The sequence below is a fragment of the Papaver somniferum genome, chromosome 8 (assembly GCF_003573695.1).
Source record: "Papaver somniferum cultivar HN1 chromosome 8, ASM357369v1, whole genome shotgun sequence".
Classification (NCBI taxonomy): domain Eukaryota; kingdom Viridiplantae; phylum Streptophyta; class Magnoliopsida; order Ranunculales; family Papaveraceae; genus Papaver; species Papaver somniferum.
The window spans coordinates 44,705,667-44,727,182 of record NC_039365.1 but is presented as its reverse complement, the minus strand read 5'-3'; the positions used below and the strand labels follow the sequence as shown (position 1 = coordinate 44,727,182).

Below are 21,516 nucleotides of genomic sequence, written 5' to 3'. Positions count from 1 at the left end.
AAAGAAACAAATCTCACACCTTCGGTTGTTGCTTCTTTCTACTGTCAACGGAGTAAGTCGTCCGACGTATTCTGTGAATTTCTCCCCTACAGAAAACCAGAATTCTTATAAGGATGATCGCTCTTTTAGAAATCATCAAAGGATGAAAGTTCCTATGTTTGGTATAAACTCTTGTGCCACTAATGAACATAGTTCTTGCCCTTATAAGAATGTGTCTGGCAAGTCTAAGTCAATAAGATGGAAACCTTCTTTCTCTTCTTCTCTGGAACCTGTTTCTAGAGGACCTAGACTTAGCCCTCAGAAAAATCCTTCAGTAGGATCTTTGAAAAAGTTTATGACAAATTCTTATGGAATATGTTATAATCAATGAAAGAAGGAAATACACTTTTCAAATACTCAAAAAACTTGTACAACCCTTCTCCCATGATTCGTAGTGAGATTACTTTTCACTCCTTTACCCGATTCTAGGTAAACTCATCCTAGTATCTATCTTGAGAGATGTCATGATGATGATTGTGGGGGGTCTCAAGAATAGTTTTATGTTTTTATGCATTTTTATGTTAATTTTCTGAGTTTTCGATTATGTTATCGGTCTCAGGATCTAATTTGAGGCTCTCTCTAAATTATTAAGCTATGTTAACTAATTTAGTGTTTCCTCTCATTGGATTTTCTTTTAATCCATATTTTCTGCGTAACCGGTCCGTGAACGTCTGTGTCCCTCCTATGTGAGTTCATAGGGTTTTATTAATGAGAAGTCTCTTCTCTTATTCTCAACTACATATATATGTACTCTATTGTAGTAATCCATATCTAACAAAAAATTATATGGAGAACTCTGCAAAATCACAAGAGATTTTGCATCCTAATATGGAGGAAGACACTCAAGGACGTGATTCGGCTCAAGAGCTGGTTCTGAAGAAGATTCTTGCAAGGAAAGAGCACAACTCCTGGATTGATGAATCTGTCAAGGATTTAACTCGTTTTCAGGACGATTCAAAGAAAAATCTCATCATGGACTGTGTCAAGGCTAGAAAACTTGCTCGGGTTATTGATCGAAAAGTTTGTGTTCTAACTCACGAACATGAAGTATCTACGGTCAAGAGAATCAAGGAAATCAGTGATGCCTTATGTGATGGATTCATTGAAATGTATGAGGTTCTCAAAGAGCTTTGATTATGTCTAGGAAGCTTCTTATGAGAATATTATTCTTGTATTTTTGTAGAAGGATTACTAGGGTTTGGAATAGCCATTACTGTGAGTACACATAGCTATTTCCAACGTTTTCATCTTCGATGTTTTTAGATTTATTTGGAAAATAATTTTTGCAATATTAATCTTTATGGTTTCATATATTGCAAATGGTTATGGGATATGTTGTTTACGTCCGTGAACCTTGATTGTCCCATATTTGTTCAAAAGTTATCTCTATTTTATGTCGGTATGAAAGTATTGATAAAAGATAGAATGAACTTTTTACAACAAAAGTTTAGCCTATTATGTCTTTATTGATGAAAGATAGGATGAACTTTTGTTTAGAAGGACTAAGTCTATTAGTGAGTGGGTGAAAATAGTGATGAAAAATAGAATGAATCCTTGTTTATTCCGCAATATTGGTCTATATCCGATCCACATCGGTCATGTTCACAAGGTATTCATTCCACATACCTTGTAATTCTGTGTAACTAGTGAGTGGGTGTAACTAAATTGAGTTGGGTGTATTAATCCTAGAGGTTCCTTCTCGAGTCTAGCACTGAGTTATGATCTTTTTCTAGCAGTTGATGTAACTGTTAAGGATTGGTCTATTAAAGGACAATCATTCTTCTCTCCTGAATTATAAAATGAAAACCAAATTTGACTTCAATTGAAGTTTAGGCTCTGTTCATCTGAGAGAAGGTAGCTTGCTACCATTGTTATCCAAAATTCATCTTGTAGTTGTACTAGATACACTACAATTGGTATCAGACTCCATCCTGGAACCTGTAGCCATTGCCACCAAAGAAAAACTTCAAGAGATTTCATCAACCATTTCTCAACACACCGATTCAATTACTGAGATTAAATCTGAAATCCAGTCTTTGAATACTAAGATGAACATTATCATTGGGTTACTTGAGGCTGCACCGAACTCGAATTCACCTCCAGATCCTTCTGCATCTGAGACTCCTCAAACGAATCTGGAAAATTCAATTACAGGCTTTCAGAAGCTGGTTCACAATCTTTCTCATACTTAACATCGTAAGTTCTCTCGTACTCCTAAAATAGATTTTTCTCGATTCAATGGTACAAATCCCCGTGGTTGGGCTCTCAAATGTGTAAGATACTTCCAATTACATAATATTTATGATAATGAAGGTGTTGATATTGCTGTTATTCACTTTGATTCTTCCGTAGATCTGTGGTTTCTAAATTACCAACAGGGTAAAGATTTCATTCCACGGGATACTTTTGTTGAGGATTTATGTATTCAATTTGAGGATATTGCTCAATATAATTATGTAGGTAGCTTCAATAAACTTTACTAGACCACCAGTGTTGAGGATTATTATGATCTTTGGGAACATTATAAAAGTTTCATGGTTGCTAACAATCCTTCTTTTCCTGAGAGTTTTTACACCTTGAGTTTCATTAGTGGGTTAAAAGAGGAGATCCGGACTATGGTGCAAATGTTTAAACCTGATAATACTACAGCAGATTTTTACTTGGCTATATTGCAGCAAGCTTCTATGCATCACCAGCATAAATCAACTAAATCCTTCTCTAAACCATTTGCTCCTTCACCACTTTTTGTTTCCCACCCACCATCTACTATCAAACCTTTTTTCACTCCATCCTCCATATTTACTAAGCACGCTGCATCATCATCATCCCCCATTTTGACTCATCCTACTACACCCACTAAAACATCCCCAGACAACTCTCTCCCTCCTGTTAAACGACTCACCCATGCACAGATGCAGGTTAGGAAAGACAAAGGGATTTGTTATAACTGTGATGAGTTTTACAGAGAAGGGCATATATGTAAAACTCAACAAATGTTTATGTTTATTGCTGATGAGGACCTTGAAGGACATGAATCATTATCAACTGAAGATGTCTCTGAAGACTCTTCTTCAACTCCTGATTCTCCCATCGACATTTCTTTACATGCCTTGACAGGAAATGTTTCCCCTGACACAATTAGAATTGATGGTCATCTTAATAAGCACTCTGTCATTATCCTTATTGATACAGGAAGAACCCATAGTTTCATTGATGCTAATTTAACTTCAAAGTTGGGTCTACATGTTTCTCCAACTGGACAAATGCTTGTCACAGTTGCTAATGGAGATAGCACTCTCAGTCAAGGTGTCTGCCACAACCTACATTGGGATATGCAAGGCCATCAATTCTCTGCACATTTACGAGTTCTTCCTCTTGGCGGTTGTGACATTGTTTTAGGAGCTGATTGGTTGCGCCAACTTGGTGATGTTACATTCAACTTCAGTCAATTGAGCATTTCATTTCTACATCAAGGCAGCCATATCACACTTCAGGGTATCACTTCTAAACCTTCTATAAGCATGATTAGTGGTTATTCATTGAAGAAGTTTATTAAGAGTAATACTTCAGCCCTAATTGGCCAGTTTTTCTCTATTTCTACAACTCATGTACTCCCACCTCCACCTGCAGTTTCTACACTATTAGGGACATTTGTAGATGTTTTTGCAGAGCCTACTGGCCTTCCACCCTCTAGATCACTTGACCACAAGATTCCACTCAAACATGGGTCTAACCCCACTTCTCAAAGACCATATAAATTCCCTTTTATACATAAGTCTGTCGTGGAGTCATTGGTCTCTAAAATGCTATCTAGTGGAGTGATCCAACCCAGCCATAGACCATTTGCTTCTCCTATTCTCTTAGTCAAGAATAAGGATGGTACTTGGAATTTTTGTGTCGATTATCGAAAGCTTAATGATATTACGGTCAAGGATAAATTTCCTATTCCTATTATTGAAGAATTGTTGGATGAGTTGAATGGTTCTGTGGTATTTTCCAAGATTGATCTTCGTTCTGGGTATTACCAAATCCGGTTTTATGCACCTGACATTCACAAGACTGTTTTTCGCACTCATCAAGGCCATTACGAGTTCAGAGTTATGCCATTTGGTCTTACTAACGCCCCTGCAACCTTTCAAGCATTCATGAATGAGGTGTTTCAGCCATATCTCCGTAAGTTTGTCCTTGTGTTTTTCGACGACATCTTAGTCTACAATCCATCCATTACAACACACATAGAACACCTTCAACTTACTTTATCCTTGTTAAGGAAGCATTCTTTATTCGCAAAGATGTCGAAATGTGCCTTTGCTCAGCGACAACTATAATACCTTGGTCATATCATTACTGCCAATGGTGTTGCTGCTGACCCTGAAAAGGTTGCTGCAATGGTTAATTGTCCACAACCTCATACACTGAAGCAACTCAAAGGATTCTTGGGGCTTACCGGTTACTACAGAAAATTTATTAAGTATTATGGCAACATCTGCAAGCTACTGACTGATATGCTCAAAAAGCACTCTTTTTCTTGGAATGATGTTGCCACTCTTGCCTTCTCCACCATCAAGCAGGCTATGACATCTGCACCAGTTTTGGCCTTACCTGATTTTTCTCAGTCCTTTACTATAGAAACTGATGCATGTTCAAGGGGAGTTGGTGTTGTACTTATGCAGAATAGTAAACCCATTGCATTCCTCATCAAGCCATTGGGTCCTAAGGCACTGGCCTTATCTACCTATGAGAAAGAATTTTTGGCCATTGTTATGGTTGTTCAAAAGTGGAAACACTATTTAAGCAACCAACAGTTTATCATACATACAGACCATCAAAGTTTGAAGTATTTACTGGATCAGAAATTGTCTACTGCTTTACAACAAAAATGGCTGGTCAAATTGATGGGTTTTTACTATGTTATCAAGTACAAAAAAGGGTTTAGGAAATAAGGCTGCTGATGCATTATCAAGACTACCAACTGCCTCTTCCTCAGCATTTTCTTTATATCAACCACAATGGATTCAAGACATTCATGCCAGCTATGAGTCTGACCCAACAACACAAAAACTTATTAGTCAACTCACTGTCACTCCTAACCAGAGCAATTATTCTTATGCACAAGGCCTTTTAAGGTTCAATGGGAGACTATATATTGGCTCAGGTACTGAACTCAGATCTTCTATATTACATTCCTTACATGCCTCTGCTGTAGAAGGCCAATCTGGAATCAATGGTACTTACCACAAGGCTAGAACATCCTTCTTTTGAACAAATATGAAGACTGATATCATTCAGCTTGTCACCACTTGTGATGTGTGCCAATGCAATAAGGGAGAAAACTCACTTCCAGTTGGTCTACATCAACCCCTCCCTATACCTGACACTGCATGGCAACACATTTCTCTTGATTTTATAGAAGGGATCCCAATGTCTTTTAGGAAGAATGTTATCTTAGTGGTTGTGGATAGACTGACTAAGTATAATCCTTTATTCCTCTTGGCCATTCCTTCTCTGCTGTTACAGTTTCTAAAGAGTTCCTTGCACATGTATTTAAGCTCCATGGCATTCCTAGCTCCATTGTAAGTGACAGGGACAAAATCTTCATCAGCAATTTCTGGCAGGCACTATTCAAGACTTTAGGTACCACCTTGAAACTCAGTTCTGCTTACCATCCACAAACTGATGGTCATAATGAAAGAACCAATGCTTGTGTTGAACAATACTTAAAGTGCATGACAATCTCTCACCCTAAGTAATGGGTCCAGTGGTTAGCCTTAGCTGAAGATGTCTCCTTTTCAAGACTTATATGGGTATGCTCCACCTCATTTGATCTTCCATATTCTTACTGCTACATCGGTTGCCACTGTATACAATTACTTACAGGAGAGGGATCTTATGCTGCAATTACTTAAAGAAGAACTCTCAAAAGCACAAAGTAGGATGAAATTCTTTGCAGATCAGAAGAGATCTGACAGGACATTTGCAGTTGGTGATCTAGTGATAGACACATTTTTGTGTCTGAATTGTCCTTAGTGTCTGTATTGTTAGTGCTCGATTTTTGTACTAATTTTGATGTTTTGTGTGTTTGTAGGTGTTTTTGGATAAATACACTTGTGTGGAAAAAGTTGCTCGAAAAGTGTTATTTGGACTCCCGGAGAAAAGTACTGAAGGCACCCTCACTTTGTATAAGGGGCACCTCAGTTGCGCGCCTTCTATTCGCACACTCAGTTTGGTTAGGGGGACACCATCTTCTTCATTCAAATTTCAGTTTTGGCGGGAACTTTTGCAGTCACCTGGGAGATTTTTGGTACGAGATTTGGTGATGATTTAGCGTGACTCAATAACTGGAATTGCATGGGACGTGAATTAGCATAACAGGCATTTTATGGTTGCTTGTTTCAATTAGAATTGACTGTAATCTCATGTGGAAGAAAACAGAGGAGTGAAGGAAAACTCAGATTTCTTTGTGGATGAGGCGTGGATATATCAGCCCTGCACGAGTATAAAGCATTATCAAACTATTCTGGAGCGTGTAGGGAGTGTGTTTGAAGCAAATGAAGGCTCGGAGGAGATTAAAAAAGGTAAGAAATTATTCCCGAGAATATTTTCTTTAATGCTGAGTAATGGAGAAATATATGAAGTTATGGAGGAGATTTCTTGTGCATAGGAGGCTATATAAGGTGTCGACGAGTAATAAAGTTGATACAGAGAGTTTGGGAAGGATTTGGAACATCACAGAGGCGAAATACGATCACCAGAGAAACCTGCTGCTGCTTCCATTGAAGAACACGAAGAACATAAGACCTCAAGAAGCAGTCTTATTTTGTTATAGTATTTGCGACTGTTCAGTGACAGTCTTAGAGTTACAGTAACAGTGACACATCCTCTGTATCGTTCTTTGGTTTGTAACAAATATAAGTGTTACAAACCCGGTTTTGAATTATTTCTCCCTTTTTTATCATTGTAAACCATTTTTGAGCAATGAAATCGAATTCTGAGTGTGTTTCCAACATGATGAGAGATTAAATTCTCGCTTAACCAAGGCAATGGATGAAGCTATTTACACATGAATAATGGGTAACTATTTCATTTTCTCTAATTTTTAATTATAATTCACTCAATCACTACTTTTGCAGAGTTTTTAAATGTTTACATAATTTTCTTAATTACTTGTGATTTAATTTGATAGATTATACTTTGTTTAATAAATTCATAGTCTATGCTTGGGGAATATAATTAATATTTGAGAATATGTTTGATTATTTGTGAATTAAGAAATAAGGGACTTAAAAGATAATTAGAGTTTTGGATTATTTGCCATAATTTATTCATGTGTGATAGTGGAATCAGTATCTTGGTTATTCCTAATAATCTTGAATTAAGTTTTGTTTGTTTTTAAATTTCATTAAATCTAAAATCTTTTGCTTTCACAAGTCTCAACGAGCCTATTACTACTACAACAACTAGAAATCACATCATCTAGTGTACTTGAAACTTCAGCCTTATAGACAAACTTCAGTGGCTATAAGAAAGAATTTCAAGTTATCTGCCAAATACTTTGGCCCTTTTGAAGTTTTACAAAGAATTGGGGAGGTTGCTTATAAGATGCAACTTCCTGTGGGGTCTAGGATACACCCAGTCTTTCATGTTTCACAGCTGAAGAAGAAAATAGGCTTGCAGTCAACTACTTCACCTCAATTACCTTTGGTGGACCATGCAGGCCAGTTTGTGATTGAACCTGTAGCTGTTCTAGATACTAGAATTACTGTCAGAAGATCTTCTCAGATTCCCCAAGTCTTAGTACAGTGGTGCAATGCATACCCAGTTGATTCAACATGGGAAGATGCTGCTCACATCAAAGCTCAATTTCCAGATTTCATCCTTGAGGACAAGGATTTCTAAATGGGAGGCGCAGTGTCATGTTCACAGGGTATTCATTCTACATACCTTGTAATTCTGAGTAACTAGTGAGTGGGTGTAACTAAGTTGAGTTGGGTGTATTAATCCTAGGGGTTCCTTCTCGAGTCTAGCACTGAGTTATGATTCTATTCTAGACGTTGATGTAACTGTTAAGGATTGGTCTATTAAAGGCCAATCATTCTTCTCTCCTGAATTATGTAATGAAAACCAAATTTGACTTCAATTGAAGTTTAGGCTCTGTTCATCAGAGAGAAGGTAGCTTGCTACCATTGTTATCCAAAATTCATCTTGTAGTTGTACTAGATACACTACAACATATTTGTGTATATAATGTGTTGCTCCGTAAGTTTTCTTATGTTGAGCATGTCCAATTGAATTGATCATTTTTTTGTGGTTGATTCAATTGAGATTTTTGGATACAAATTCATGTTCTCATGTGATTTGGTTATATCCAAAGAAATCCTTATTTTCTTGTAAAAGCAAGGTTGCCTTTGTTGTTCTTTCGGGAATGACATTTTATGAGGGAGAATTCTTTTTTGAACTTGTGCTTAATTGCCAAATATTTGTGGGGAGTGCAGCTGTGGAATATTGTAGGGGTTATCTTGTATCTTTATAAACTCCTTGATGGATGCATTTAGCTTCGGCTTTATGATCACAAGGTTGAAATCTCTCACACAAAATCCTGGTTGAGAAATATGCTCAGGTATACTTGTGTCAATAGTATTTTCGGATCCTCAAGTTATTTTCTTATCATCTTTAGCATGAGTATCTTTGCAAAATACTTGCACAAGTATTTGTGTTTGCTATGGTAAATTTTTTTTTTTTGCTTCTTTTTGATTGTTTGGGTAAACAAAGTGCTACTCATGCACTCTAAAATTGATTCTCTTTTGAGACTTTTTTTGGAGTCATTATGATTTATTCATATTACAAAGAGTCTTCTGCAAATTCGTGTGCATATGACTCTTGTTTTTCTTTTGGGTCAAGATTGATCTCGTACAGGTTACCCGTGTGACTGGCGCGAATCAATTAAGGAAACCATAAAATTCCTTCCCTAAGAAATCCTTTAGGTACCCGACCTATTGAGTTACGTAAGTCACGTAGCATACTCTAGGTTTTTTTCTGGGTTATCAAGAATGTCTTCTTCTTCATCTCGCTATGGTGATTTTGAAAGGGGATTTCTTGAGAAAGGTTTTGGTTTTGAATCAAAAGGGAGGAAGAAAAGAACTCTTGTTTAAGATGGTGCACCTAATGCCTTATGCTACTATGCCTACTCACACCAAGATGTTGAGAATGAGGATATGGTTTCTGCTGAAGTGGTTCATGACTTTCTTAAATACTTTGAGGAACCAAAACTGCAACTTGTTGATACAATGAAGGATATTGATGTGGTTAGAATTGAGTTGAAAAAGGTTACTACTGACCCTGGTCTCATAAAGTCACATGCTAAAGAACTTCTCAATGAGGATATCTTATCCGAAGACGCAATTATGAATCACAAACTCAAAGGCCTCGAAACCCGTGAAGCTGGCGAACGTGGACCTTGATTTAACTTGTGATCGGTTTCTAGTAGATGTTTTTTTTTGTTGTCTAGAAAACTTCTTAAGAGAATTTTTATTCTTGTTTTTGTTTTAGAAGGATAACTAGGGTTTGGAATAGCCATTATTGTGAGTACACATAGCTATGTCCAACGTTTTCATCTTCATGTTTTTAGATTTATTTGTTTAAATTCTAAAGTTGGTTTGGAAGATGATTTTTACAGTATTAATATTTATGATTTTATATATTGCAATATGTTATGGGATATGTGTGTTTGCGTCCGTAAACTATTATTGTCACATACGATGTCAAAAGTTATCTCGTTTATATGTCGATATGCATGTATTGATACAAAATCGTTGAACTTTTGACAAACAAAAGTTAAGCCTATTATGTCAATTCATTGATGGAAGATAGGTTAAAATCTTTTGTTTACGAGGATTATGTTTATTGTATGTCATTGTGCAAATAGTGATGGAAAATAGAATGAATCCTTGTATATTCCGCAATATTGATCTTCCATGATCCATATTTTATGTATATAATGTGTGGCACCATAAGTATTTTTGTGTGAGCATTTCCAACTAAACTAATCATATATTCGTTTGTGGTTATTTTGGTTGTGTATTCCGATTAAATTAATCATGGGTTCTCTTGTGGTTAGTTTAATTGAGATCTTTTGGATACAAAATCATTTTGTGGTTTTTTGTGTCCAAATAAATCCTTCTTTTCTCGTAAAAGTAAGGTCGCTCTTGTTGTTCTTTCGGGAATTACATCAAATGGGGGAGAGTTCTTTTGAACTTGCGCTTAATTTGCATATATTTGTGGGGAGTGCGGTTGTGGAATATTTGAGGAGTTATCTTGTATCTTTATAAACTCCGTGATGAATGCATTTAGCTTTGGCTTTATGATTGCATCTAAACAAAGTTGATATGTACTTTTTTTTGGTCTTGAAGTGTCTATATGAAAATTTCATTAGGATCCCGTTTTCGTACCTTTGCCAATTTTATTGACAAAAAGGGGGAGAATTAATATGTAGTTCACACTACAAATACATATGGTTTTCGGATCATTATGTAAGGGGGAGTGGTTTTCGTGTTGAGACGAAGTATTGACTAAGGGAGAGTGATACATATCTGTTAGAGCACTGCTCGGTCAAACTCGCATGTGTTGCTATCTCAAGCATGTTTGTCAAGTTTAGTTGTCAAAACTATATGTCTTGATTTCTAGACTACTTAAAGCTAAGTCTCGGTTAGGACGGGTTAGTGTAGTTGAGCTCCAGACTCCATGGCGATTATCTTGCGAAGACGAAGAACGACTCAAGGAACCAGTGGAACTTCATCCGACCAAAAAGGTAGGTGGAGACTTGAACTTATATATGACTCAAAAGTCTACTTTATCTCCTACTCTTGAGACAAAGTCGTATAAGTATGACTTTCATACATACACATTTGATATTTCGAGCCGAGTTTACTCGTCTATCTTTCATCTCGAACTACGTGTTGGCAAAGCTTTCGCTTTAGCCGTTGTTCATCTTTATCCATGACGCAAGTCATAAAGACGTTTCGATCTTGAAAATAGCTTTGATGACGATAGTCATGTACAACGATTATTATAACATTATAGAAGAATGTTTCAATGATTGGAATGTAGAGTTGAGAATACGTAACCAACTATGGATATAAGCATATATAGTGTGTTCGCGCATTAATGTATAAATCCATGTGTCGGAAACCAAGTGTGTGTATTCGTGCATAAGTATTGGCGAAGGAGGCAGGTTAGGTACGTGTACCCGTACTAGCGGAAGTTTACGAACCGAAAATTTCTGCTGAGGTTTGCGAACTTTGCAAGATGGAAAACCGTCACCTTAGGTGCGTACCCGTACGCGTACCCTCGGAAGTTTTCGAACCGAAAATTTCTGCTGGGTTTACAAACCCAATTCCGGTAAAGCTAGAGTACACGTACCCGTACGCGTACCCAAGCTGGTTATATCTCAAATCGGCGACTCATGAACTAAAAACAATAAATCAATAAGGAATGCAATCTTTGAACCGTGGCTATATCGTTCATGATTGATTCAAGTGAACCAAACCGATTTTGCTTCAATTGTGTCTATTATAAAGATCTAAGCAATTGAACAACTCTTGGACTAGTTCTTTTGAAGTCATTGGAACTAGTTATTGAAGAAGATGAATATGGTTAATATGAAAGTTGCTCATGCGGCTAACCATTGGTGAACCATTTGTGAACCAACCAAATGTACATGTTTAGGTACGGTTACTCAAACCTAAATGAAATACATTTCATTTGTGTGTGACAAGCTAAGTTTTGACATAACGGTTGAAAGATATTAGCTTGGGAAAAATCAGGTTGATCATCTAACGGTGAATATTGAATGCTTTGTCACCAAGGTAACTTAGATTGCAAACCCTGATTTGAAAACTATATAAGGAGGACTCTAGCATCTTTGCAAAACTAATCCCCACACCTCCTATATGCTACTAGTTAGTTTTGCTAGAGTCGTTTCTCCTTTAACCGTAGGTTTCTTCTCGAGACCATGTCGGTTAACGACTAAAAGACTTCATTGGGATTGTGAAGCCAGACGATACTACTTCTCTTGTAGTTTGCGATCTAATCTTGTTATTTTATATCGTACGAGTTCAATTGTAAGATTGGCTTGAGACTTATCTCTGATAGGGCAAGATAAAAAGAAATCACAAACATCTTCGCCTCATCGTTTGTGATTCCGCAACATCTAGTTTCACTACCATACGATTTAGATTGTTGTGAGGTGATTGATAACTCTAGGCTGTTCTTCAGGAATATAAGACCGGATTATCAATTGGTTTCTGTTAACCTTGATTTTATCAAAAGACGGAACCAACTTATTAGGTTTATCTGTGGGAGACATATTTATCTATCTTGTTGACTTATTTGTGTGATACAGATTTGTCTATTCAAGTCTTCGACTTTGGGTCGTAGAAACTCTTAGTTGTGGGTGAGATCATCTAAGGGAATCAAGTACGTAGTATCTTGCTGGGATCAAAGACGTAAGGAGCGCAACTGTATCTTGGATCAGTGTGATATTGATTGGGGTTCAACGACAGTCCAGACCGAAGTTAGTTTGTAGTAGGCTAGTGTCTGTAGCGGTTTAATATAGTGTGTGTTCAATCTGGACTAGGTCCCGAGGTTTTTCTGCATTTGCGGTATCCTCGTTAACAAAATTCTGGTGTCTGTGTTATTTCTATTTCCGCGTTATATCGTTTATCTTTATAGTTGAAATAATACAGGCTGTGCGTTGAAGATCATCAATTAGAATATCCGACCTTTGGTTGTTGATTTAAATTGATTGATCCTTGGATATAGGTCTTTGGTTCCATCCAAGTTATTCCTTGTATTTGATAAAGACTCTCTGATTTCTATCAGCTTGAGTAAAGATCAAATCAAGAGAAGAGATATTAACTCCTTGATATACTTTTTATTAAGATTGAGTCTGACTGTCTAGTTGATTCTCTTAAAAATAAATCAGAGTTAGTCCATACAGATTGCTAAGAGAAATATTTGGTGGTGTTGTTAGACCCCCGCTATTTCAATTGGTATTAGAGCAGGCAAACACGTTCAAGACCTCAAAAGTCTGTGTTTGTAGCGATCTGACTCTATGGACATATGTGCTATCTCAATAAATGCACCACCAGATCCAGGGATTTCAGAATTCACTTCCATGACTGATTTTATTAAGTCTATTGAAGAAATTCTATCTAAACCACCACCAGGTTTAAAATCCCTTGAAATCTTTTCAGGAATTGAAAAGAAACTTGAAAGCCTATCTTCCGATGTTGATCTATATCTCCAGAATGAACAAGATTCTCTTGACATGCTAAATCAAGTTATGATGAATAATATTCATGTTGAGGTTGACATTGATTTACTAATTAGTGAGAGCAGTGCTCCTCTTCTATGTAATCCAACTAGTTGTAGCAAACTAAACGGTTTACAAGAAGAGTTTAAGTCTAAGTTTTCCGACTATACCACCTCTAAGCATGAAGCAATTCATTGGTCAATTCCTGATACATCTTACCAAGATAATATTATTGTCTCTTCTTATGAAGAAATTAGGATGTCTCTTTTTATCAAAAGAGTTTCCCTATGCGATACTGAAAATTATCTGCAGAAACTGTTTCTTATAAGGTGTAAAATAAGAAATCGGAAACACAAATTTTCTTGTGCTCTCTGGAAGTTCTTTGAAAAACTTATAAAAACAGTTCCTTGGGTTCTTCTCAATACTGTAAGGTGTAAGTGTTGTTGGAAAGAAACTCTTTATTGGTGCCATGGTGAGAAAGACACTGTTCACCTCAACACAACTTGATTGTGTTGTAAGTGCATCCTCACCAAGGAATTCCCTTTTATGTAAACGTTGAAGGAAGCACAAGAATTGGGGCACACAGATTATGTTCGGTAAGAATGTAGAATTCGAATGGATTCTTCCAAAAAAGGTATGTCTACAAACTTGAGCAAGATTTATGTTTTTATTTGCTCAAAGTGCTTATAATGATACATGTACCTTTCTTATTGTTCATTTCTACCTAACTTGATCTGTTTTAAGGTTCTTAAAAGTTTAGGTATGAAAACAATAGTTCGGGATGTTTGGACTTCATGGTACATTTACCAAGTATGCATAACATCATTTAAAACAAAAATCCAAGGGTTTAAGTACGCATACCCGTTTGCATACTGTTCCAGGGTACGAAAATTCGTTTGCAAACCCGTATGCATACTTGACGTCGATATTCGGTAAACTTGTTTTGGCCGTAACTTTTTCGTCCGAACTCGGATTTACCTAATTATTTTTTCATCTATTTCTTATTAAATTCCCTTCAAAATGAAGATGAGAATTATTGAATTTGGACGAGTTAATATTGGTCATTGTCCTGTCTATTGTTTTTTAGTGTTTTGCTCTGTTTCGTTGCACTTGTTCTATTCTCTTGGACTTGGGCACCGGGATTCTTGGAGTAATACTCTTCTAAGAAATTTTGTAGCTTTTACAAGAATGATGTTGGTGAATCACAAAGAAGGAAGTTCGAGAATGGGTAGTAGTATACTTTGCTATGAAATTCTTGAATGTTCACAATCATCTTATGAGAACTATGGTGCATGGTCGTCGATGACTTTGTATGTTCTTCTTTGTTAAGAAAATCTTTTTATACGCCTTTGGTAGCTATTCTTAGTGTAAATACGGGCGAAAAAGATTGATTCTACCCTTTAAGGACAATTCATCTGGTTTGTGCATTACGAGTTTGTCTTGATGCCTAGGAAACTTCTTATGAGAATTTTATTCTTGGTTTTAAGAGGTATAACTAGGGTTTGGAATAGCCATTATTGTGATTACACATAGCTATGTCCAATGTTTTCATCTTGCAATGTTTTTAGATTTATTTATTTAAATTCTAAAGTGATTTGGAAGATGATGGTTGCAGTATTAATCTTTATGGTTTTATATATTGCAATATGTTATGGGATATGTGTGTTTGCGTCCGTGAAATATTATTGTCCCATACCTTGTCAAAAGTTAGCTCTTTCATACGTCGGTATGCAAATATTAATACAAGATCGATGAACTCTTGACAAAAACAGTATTTAAGCCTATATTGTCAATTTTTGATGGAAGATAGGTTAAAATCTTTTATTTACAAAGATTATGTCTATTATAAATCGTTATGCAAATAGTAATGAAAGATAGAATGAATTTTTGTATATTCCGCAGTATTGATCTTTCCCTGATCCATATTTTATGTGTATACTGCAATGCTCCATAAGTTTTTCTTGTGTTGAGCATAAAACGATTGAGTTTATCATTCTTTTATGGTTAACTTAGTCGTATCTCCGTAAGTTCTCTTATGTCGAGCATGTCCAATTAAATTGATCACTTTTCTATTTAATTTGTCTATGTATTCCGATTAAATTAATCATAGGTTTACTTGTGGTTATTTTAATTGAGAATTTTGGATACAAAAAATCATTTCCTTCTGGTTTTTGGTGTTCAATAAATCCTTTCTTTTTCATTTAAAAGTAAGGTCGCTCTTGTTGTTCTTTCGGGAATGACATCAAATGGGGGAGAGTTCATTCAAACTTGTTCTTAATTTCCATATCTTTGTGGGGAGCGCGGCTGTGGAATTTTTAGGGGTTATTGATTAAGATTTTTGATTGTGATTGTAGTAAATATGATTCGTTTCAGACTTGTGAAGGAAATGGAATTTTAGATTTAATAAAATTATATATACAAAAATATTAACAATGGGTGCGAGAGGTAACCAAGACACTAGATTCCACTATTATGCAAAATTGAATGATAAATATTTCAAAACTCTATTCAATTCTTAAGTCCCCTTTTATCTTTAATTCACTATCAATCATACAGATTCTCAAACATTATTTGTAAACCTTAAGCATAGATTATCAAGAGATTAAACCAAGCATAACCTATCAAATTGAATAACAAATAATTAAGACAATCATTCAAATAATTTAAAACTCTGCAAAAGCAGCGATTAGGTGAATTATATAATTAAATGAAATAGTTACACATTTATGTTGCGTGAATAGCTTCCTCCATTGCCTTGGTTACGAGGGAATTAGCTCATCATAGTAAAAATGCTCTCAAAATAATTTATTATGGTTCAAAAATGGTTTACAAATGATGAGAATGTGAGAAATAAAATAAAACCGGGTTTGTAACAATTATATTTGTTACAAACCAGAGAACTACGACCCTCAGTGACAAAATAAGACTGCTGAAGCTGTGTCGCAAAACGCTGTAGCAAATAAGTCTGCCTGATGTACGACCCACAGGTGTGAGTCGTTATTACTGTAGCACAACGACTGCTGGTGAAGGTCTGTTCTTCGTGTTCTTCATGTTCATCAGCAGCAGCAGCAGCAGAAACCGAGTTTGGGAAAACTCGAATTTCTTCTTCTCTGGATCTCCTCATCCCCCCCAGACTCTCGACACCCTTTCTACTCAACCCCAGCAACCTATTTATAGCCAACAGACCCATCGAATCTCGCTCATTCACTCCATATAATTCTCTTTAACTCGGCAGTAAAAAAAATATTTCTGGGAATACTTTCTTTCATGTTTCATCTTCTCACGCGTTTTCAAGCCTCCAAATTACCATATTTAACTCCTTCACGCTCCAACAGGTTGTGAGGGTCTTCCATGCACGCACAAAACACGTTGAATCTTCTCCAAATCACGTGAAACCCGTGATATACACGAACTTCCCTGTTTTCAACCCGTGAATTGTTTAGCTGATTCTAGCCAATTCTGGTCGAACCAAAAGCCCACAGTGTGTTTAATAGGCCATATCACAACTATCTACCAAAAATCAGCCATTGAATCTCCCTAGAACACGTTCAACAATTCGATCAAAAATCTGCAAAAGTGTTCTCCATTTCCCCGCCAAAAACAAAATTCAAACGGAGAAGATGACCTCCCCCTAATCATGTACTGGGGTGCGAATAGCAGATGCCTTTTGGGGTGATCTGGGGTGCCCCTTAGTAATTGAGGTTCCCCTTATCCAACGGTGAGAGTTCGAGTAACACGTGTCCTCCGGGGCTTTTACCAACTTTTCGAGACGAATTTTCCAAAAAATCTTTATTTTCCAAAGGTGCCTACAAACACATAAAACACCAAAATTAGTACAAACTCGAGTGCCAACAATATATAGTATTGAGATCAAATTAAACACAAAAATGTGTCTATCAAATACCCCCAAACTTATTATTTGCTAGTCCTCGAGCAAAATTTATTTTTGAAAAGATAAAAAGACTACACTTAGCACGTGCAGCAGGCCGTTAAATCTCTAGGTGGCCCTAGCGGCGGAGTGTTGTCTCCGGAGGGTTTACCAGAGGTGTACCCACAAAACCTTTACTCCTAATTGGTCACAAGTATCCAAAGAGCTATGAGGACATACATATTCTCAACCTATCTCCAAGTAAGTGGAATGCCAGAGAAATTAAAGGTGTCAGCTCTAAAGCTGACTGAAGAAAAGGGGAGACACATCCACACCACTGCTAGATAAAGAGATATCCGCTACACAGCTAGATAAACATTGTAAGATGCGTCCGCTGCTTTACAGCTGGATAAGATTAGGAGAGAGATAAAAATTAGAGGGACATCTGCTACACAGCTGGACTAATTACGTGTGATGAGTTAAACCAGTGCTAGAAAGATTTTGTGCCAGATTGAAAGCAGACTAACAAAGCAACCAAAATGCATCTTTCTTCGACTCTCTCACAGTGCTCAGTAGAAACAACGCCTTCTTCGGTCTTCAACTGTTGATGATAAACTCTCGAACCTCATAGAACCTTGACAATTAACTCTTCTCTTCGATTTCTTGCTTGACTTATAAATTTCTTCTTCCCTATGGCCTTATTGAACAAAAAGAACGTAATGATGTTTCATTTTTTTTTTCATTTTTCATTTTTTTTTTCATTTTTTTTTTGAAAACAAAAAATTACAAGACAAAAATTTACATGGCCATGAGAGAAGGACTTTCAAAACTTGGATCTTCGCAACTTGTGATGTCTTGGTATCATGGATTCTAACAACTTATATCATTTGCTCTTATAACTTCAACTTTGATTTTTGAATTATTCTCTTCTATTGTTGCTTCTAAACCTAAAACGTCTTCAACTTTCTTCATATATTTTGATGTCGCTCCGCTTGTTGATGATGATAAGTTTCTACTGAGAGAGAGTCGCAATCCAGTAACTAAGACTACATTGTGAGGTTGCTTTGTCTTTCTGGCATTTCCCTGACCTACTTGCCTTTCCATCATGTATGGTTAGGTCCATCACGGTTACCCTCTAAAACGAACAAGTTCTCTCCTTAATTTCAAGGATCTCAATGTCTTTTTCTCTAATGTCTCAATAAGTTGTTATCTCTAGCATTCCAATTTCTATCTTTTCGGTGAGAAACAGTATGTAAACTTAGCTAACCGGATACCATGTGACGCTAGAAGTTTCAAAAGTGAAACTAAAAAGTTTCTCACATACCCCCAAACTTAAATCTAACATTGTCCTCAATGTTCTAAAGATAAAATTAAAAGCATATGAACAATGAGAAACTGTTACCATTTGAAGCAAAAGAGTTAAGGAAAGATATTACCGTGTCGCATGAGATTGGGTTACCTCCCAAGAAGTGCTAAGTTTAAAGTCTTTAGCCAGACATCGGAAGGAATTAGTCACCTCATAAAATCAAAAATTAACAGCCGAAATAACTGTGGGTCTTCAAAACCAAAAAGAGCTGACCAAAGGAAACTACAATAACCCAAGAAAGTGAACAAGGATAACATGCCCTTATCTAGTTTCCTGATTAAGATATTTATATCTAATTGTGGTTCAGGTTCAGGTTCAGGTTCTAAGAAAGGGTCTAAATAAAATATTTTCATTGGTTGCGTTTCTTCATAGGTGGGATCTGAATCATTAGGTCCTAGAGTCTGGAAAAACTCAAATATGATCTTAGAAGCGCATAATAATAACCTAAATAACTGAGGATCCTCTAAGTCAATAAGATTTGACTTACAAAATTGACCACAATGAGAGTAGTGGTCACTCTTAAGCAAATGCGTCGATTCTAATTTCCTAAAGCATTTAGGTTTAGTCTCACAACTTAATATTCGACACATTTGAAATATAAACGTTCCCACATTTGGAAGAAAACTATTTGGTGGGAAAACAAAGTCAATCTGGGTATCATAGCCTGGGCAAACCACATCAACCAGAGGATGGGTTTCTAACGACTGAACTTCTTCCTGGACATCATTAGGTTCGGGAAAACGAGTATGAAGGTAATCTTGTAAAATGGTCGAGGCAGAGATATCAAGTCCAAAATGAGGGATATCTGTAAGAGCTAAAGGTATGGCACAAGGAGAATGATAATCACCCCCAAACTTAGATTTTTGGGTATCTCTAGATAGACTAGCTACAATTTCCTTAATTTCTAGATCATTGGAATCCTGAAAATAGTCAATTGCTTCTTCGAGGTTATACTCAAGTGACGCATCCTCACTCATATTTAATAGCTCTACGAGTTCATTTTCTTCGTCTAAGACTATTGTTTCTAAGTCGCTAGACTCTAAAACAACATTTTCGGAATAAACCTGTTCCTCTAAAGCATTATCGGCTTCGTAATCAAAAGAAAAAACTACATCGTCTAAAACGGTGGTATCCCTAATCAAATCCTCGTCCTTTTGAATAGGTGAATAATCATAAAAATTATTTGGATTTGAACTATAATCATTATAAATCTCAATTGGATTAATAGATTCCTGATCACTATGCCTACACATTTCAGATTCTTCATTACTACTATCCTCATCATAATAGTACGAAGATGATTGAACCTTATCTAAATAAGTAGTGTCTTTTATTCTAACCTCGTCCTCTAAATTAGACAAATATTCACTATTGATATCAAGGGTAGAATTTGAAACACTATTTTGGAAATTTAGATCATTTAGAGCAGCATTAGATAACTGTTCATTTTCTGCCTCTAGACGTGCATGAATTTCACTGAGCATAACACTTATACGTTCACTACTCTCGTTTATCATCTCAGAATACCGTGTACACTCTTCTTTTAAACTATTCATTGCAACTAAACGTTTATACGTCCTTTTAATCCGTTGTTGGGTCTCTTCTAGAGAAGGAACATGTTCATAAATATCATAATCAGGACTAGTTTTTAAGTAATTTTCCAAAAACGCGTAACTAGTACTATAATGTTCCTGATTTTCTTGCTCGTAAGACCAATTCGCGTGTGGATAGTAATTGGGCTCACTATGGTATGAACCATAACCTTAAAAAGGATGGCGTTCCCAACCACTATTCCCAACATGGTCATAGAAAGGATGATGTCCATATTCAAATTCAGGTCGATAATCATTGTATTGGCTTCTATCATACCAGTTTAACATTCTTAATTGCAAGGGAATTCTACACAATCACAAACAAGGCTGACTCGACCAAATCAAACCTATAAAATATAGCAAACAACAAGCATGATGGCTCCACTTAGATTGTTTCTAGACCATCTTCTAATCCTTCGAAAGGGAATTCGTTACAATTTAAGCAAACCCCTCTGGAATCAATCCGAGTCAAAGTAAGTTGAATTGAGGCGAGGGAAGCTCAGTGGAGCTTTGATACCCAAGGCCTCACCGTTATCACAAGGTGGCGCAATCACGCATTCAACTCACGGAAACCATCATGAACTTTGAAGTATGCTAAAAGAGTAACCAATATTTTTCGAACGACTTTCCTACTAAGCTCGTTACCCTATAGGTCTCGTTCTAGTCAAAATTTTAAGCTTAGGTTCGCGTTTGGTTTCGTTTTCCTAAAGCGGGCAAGAAGGAAACAATGATGAAATCCGAGTCCTTATCTTAATTTGGACAGGCCTTGCCCTTTACTAGGAAATTAAAAAAACCGTATTCAAATCCTCAACATATATTCACCTTAAGGCATACAATAAACCCGTTGACAGGGGATTCGTGGGTGTTTCGAAAGCTTACCTCCCGTACCAGACGGGCGCAAAACCGCTGAAGTCGACTCGGACCACGACTCCTATGTCATGTGCGAACCCGAGGGGCCGAGACGATATTTTAATCGTCGTCCTTCCCTGCAAACAGTTTATATTTAATTATTTTTTTTATATAACCCTTCCGTAGGGTTTAAAGTTAAAATAAATTGTCCAAAGTCCAGTCCAAAGAGAAGAAAAAAAATAATAATAATAATTACAAAAAAAATGGAAAGTCTCTTAAAAAAAATAAAATAATTCTCTCTCCTTTTTTGTTTTTTTCTCTCTTTTTTTCTTTATTTTTTTGCTTTGTCTTTTTTCCCTCTCTTTTAGCTTTAAGCTTTGATTCCAAGGTCTTTAGTATCCAACTTCAAACCTGTAATACAAAGACACAACCAAAGAGACGTAAAAAGAACAAATGGAATAATAAAAAATAATAAAAACCTAAAAATTCTACC

The 21,516-nt window shown here is 36.3% G+C and overlaps 1 protein-coding gene across 1 annotated transcript; it reads left to right on the top strand.

Annotated features, from left to right (window-relative positions):
* The first annotated feature begins 2,573 nt into the window (after positions 1-2,573).
* Positions 2,574-4,367, top strand: LOC113305512. The gene has a single exon (XM_026554533.1). It carries the CDS (start codon positions 2,574-2,576, stop codon positions 4,365-4,367), a length of 1,794 nt encoding a protein of 597 aa, XP_026410318.1.
* The last annotated feature ends 17,149 nt before the right edge of the window (positions 4,368-21,516 follow it).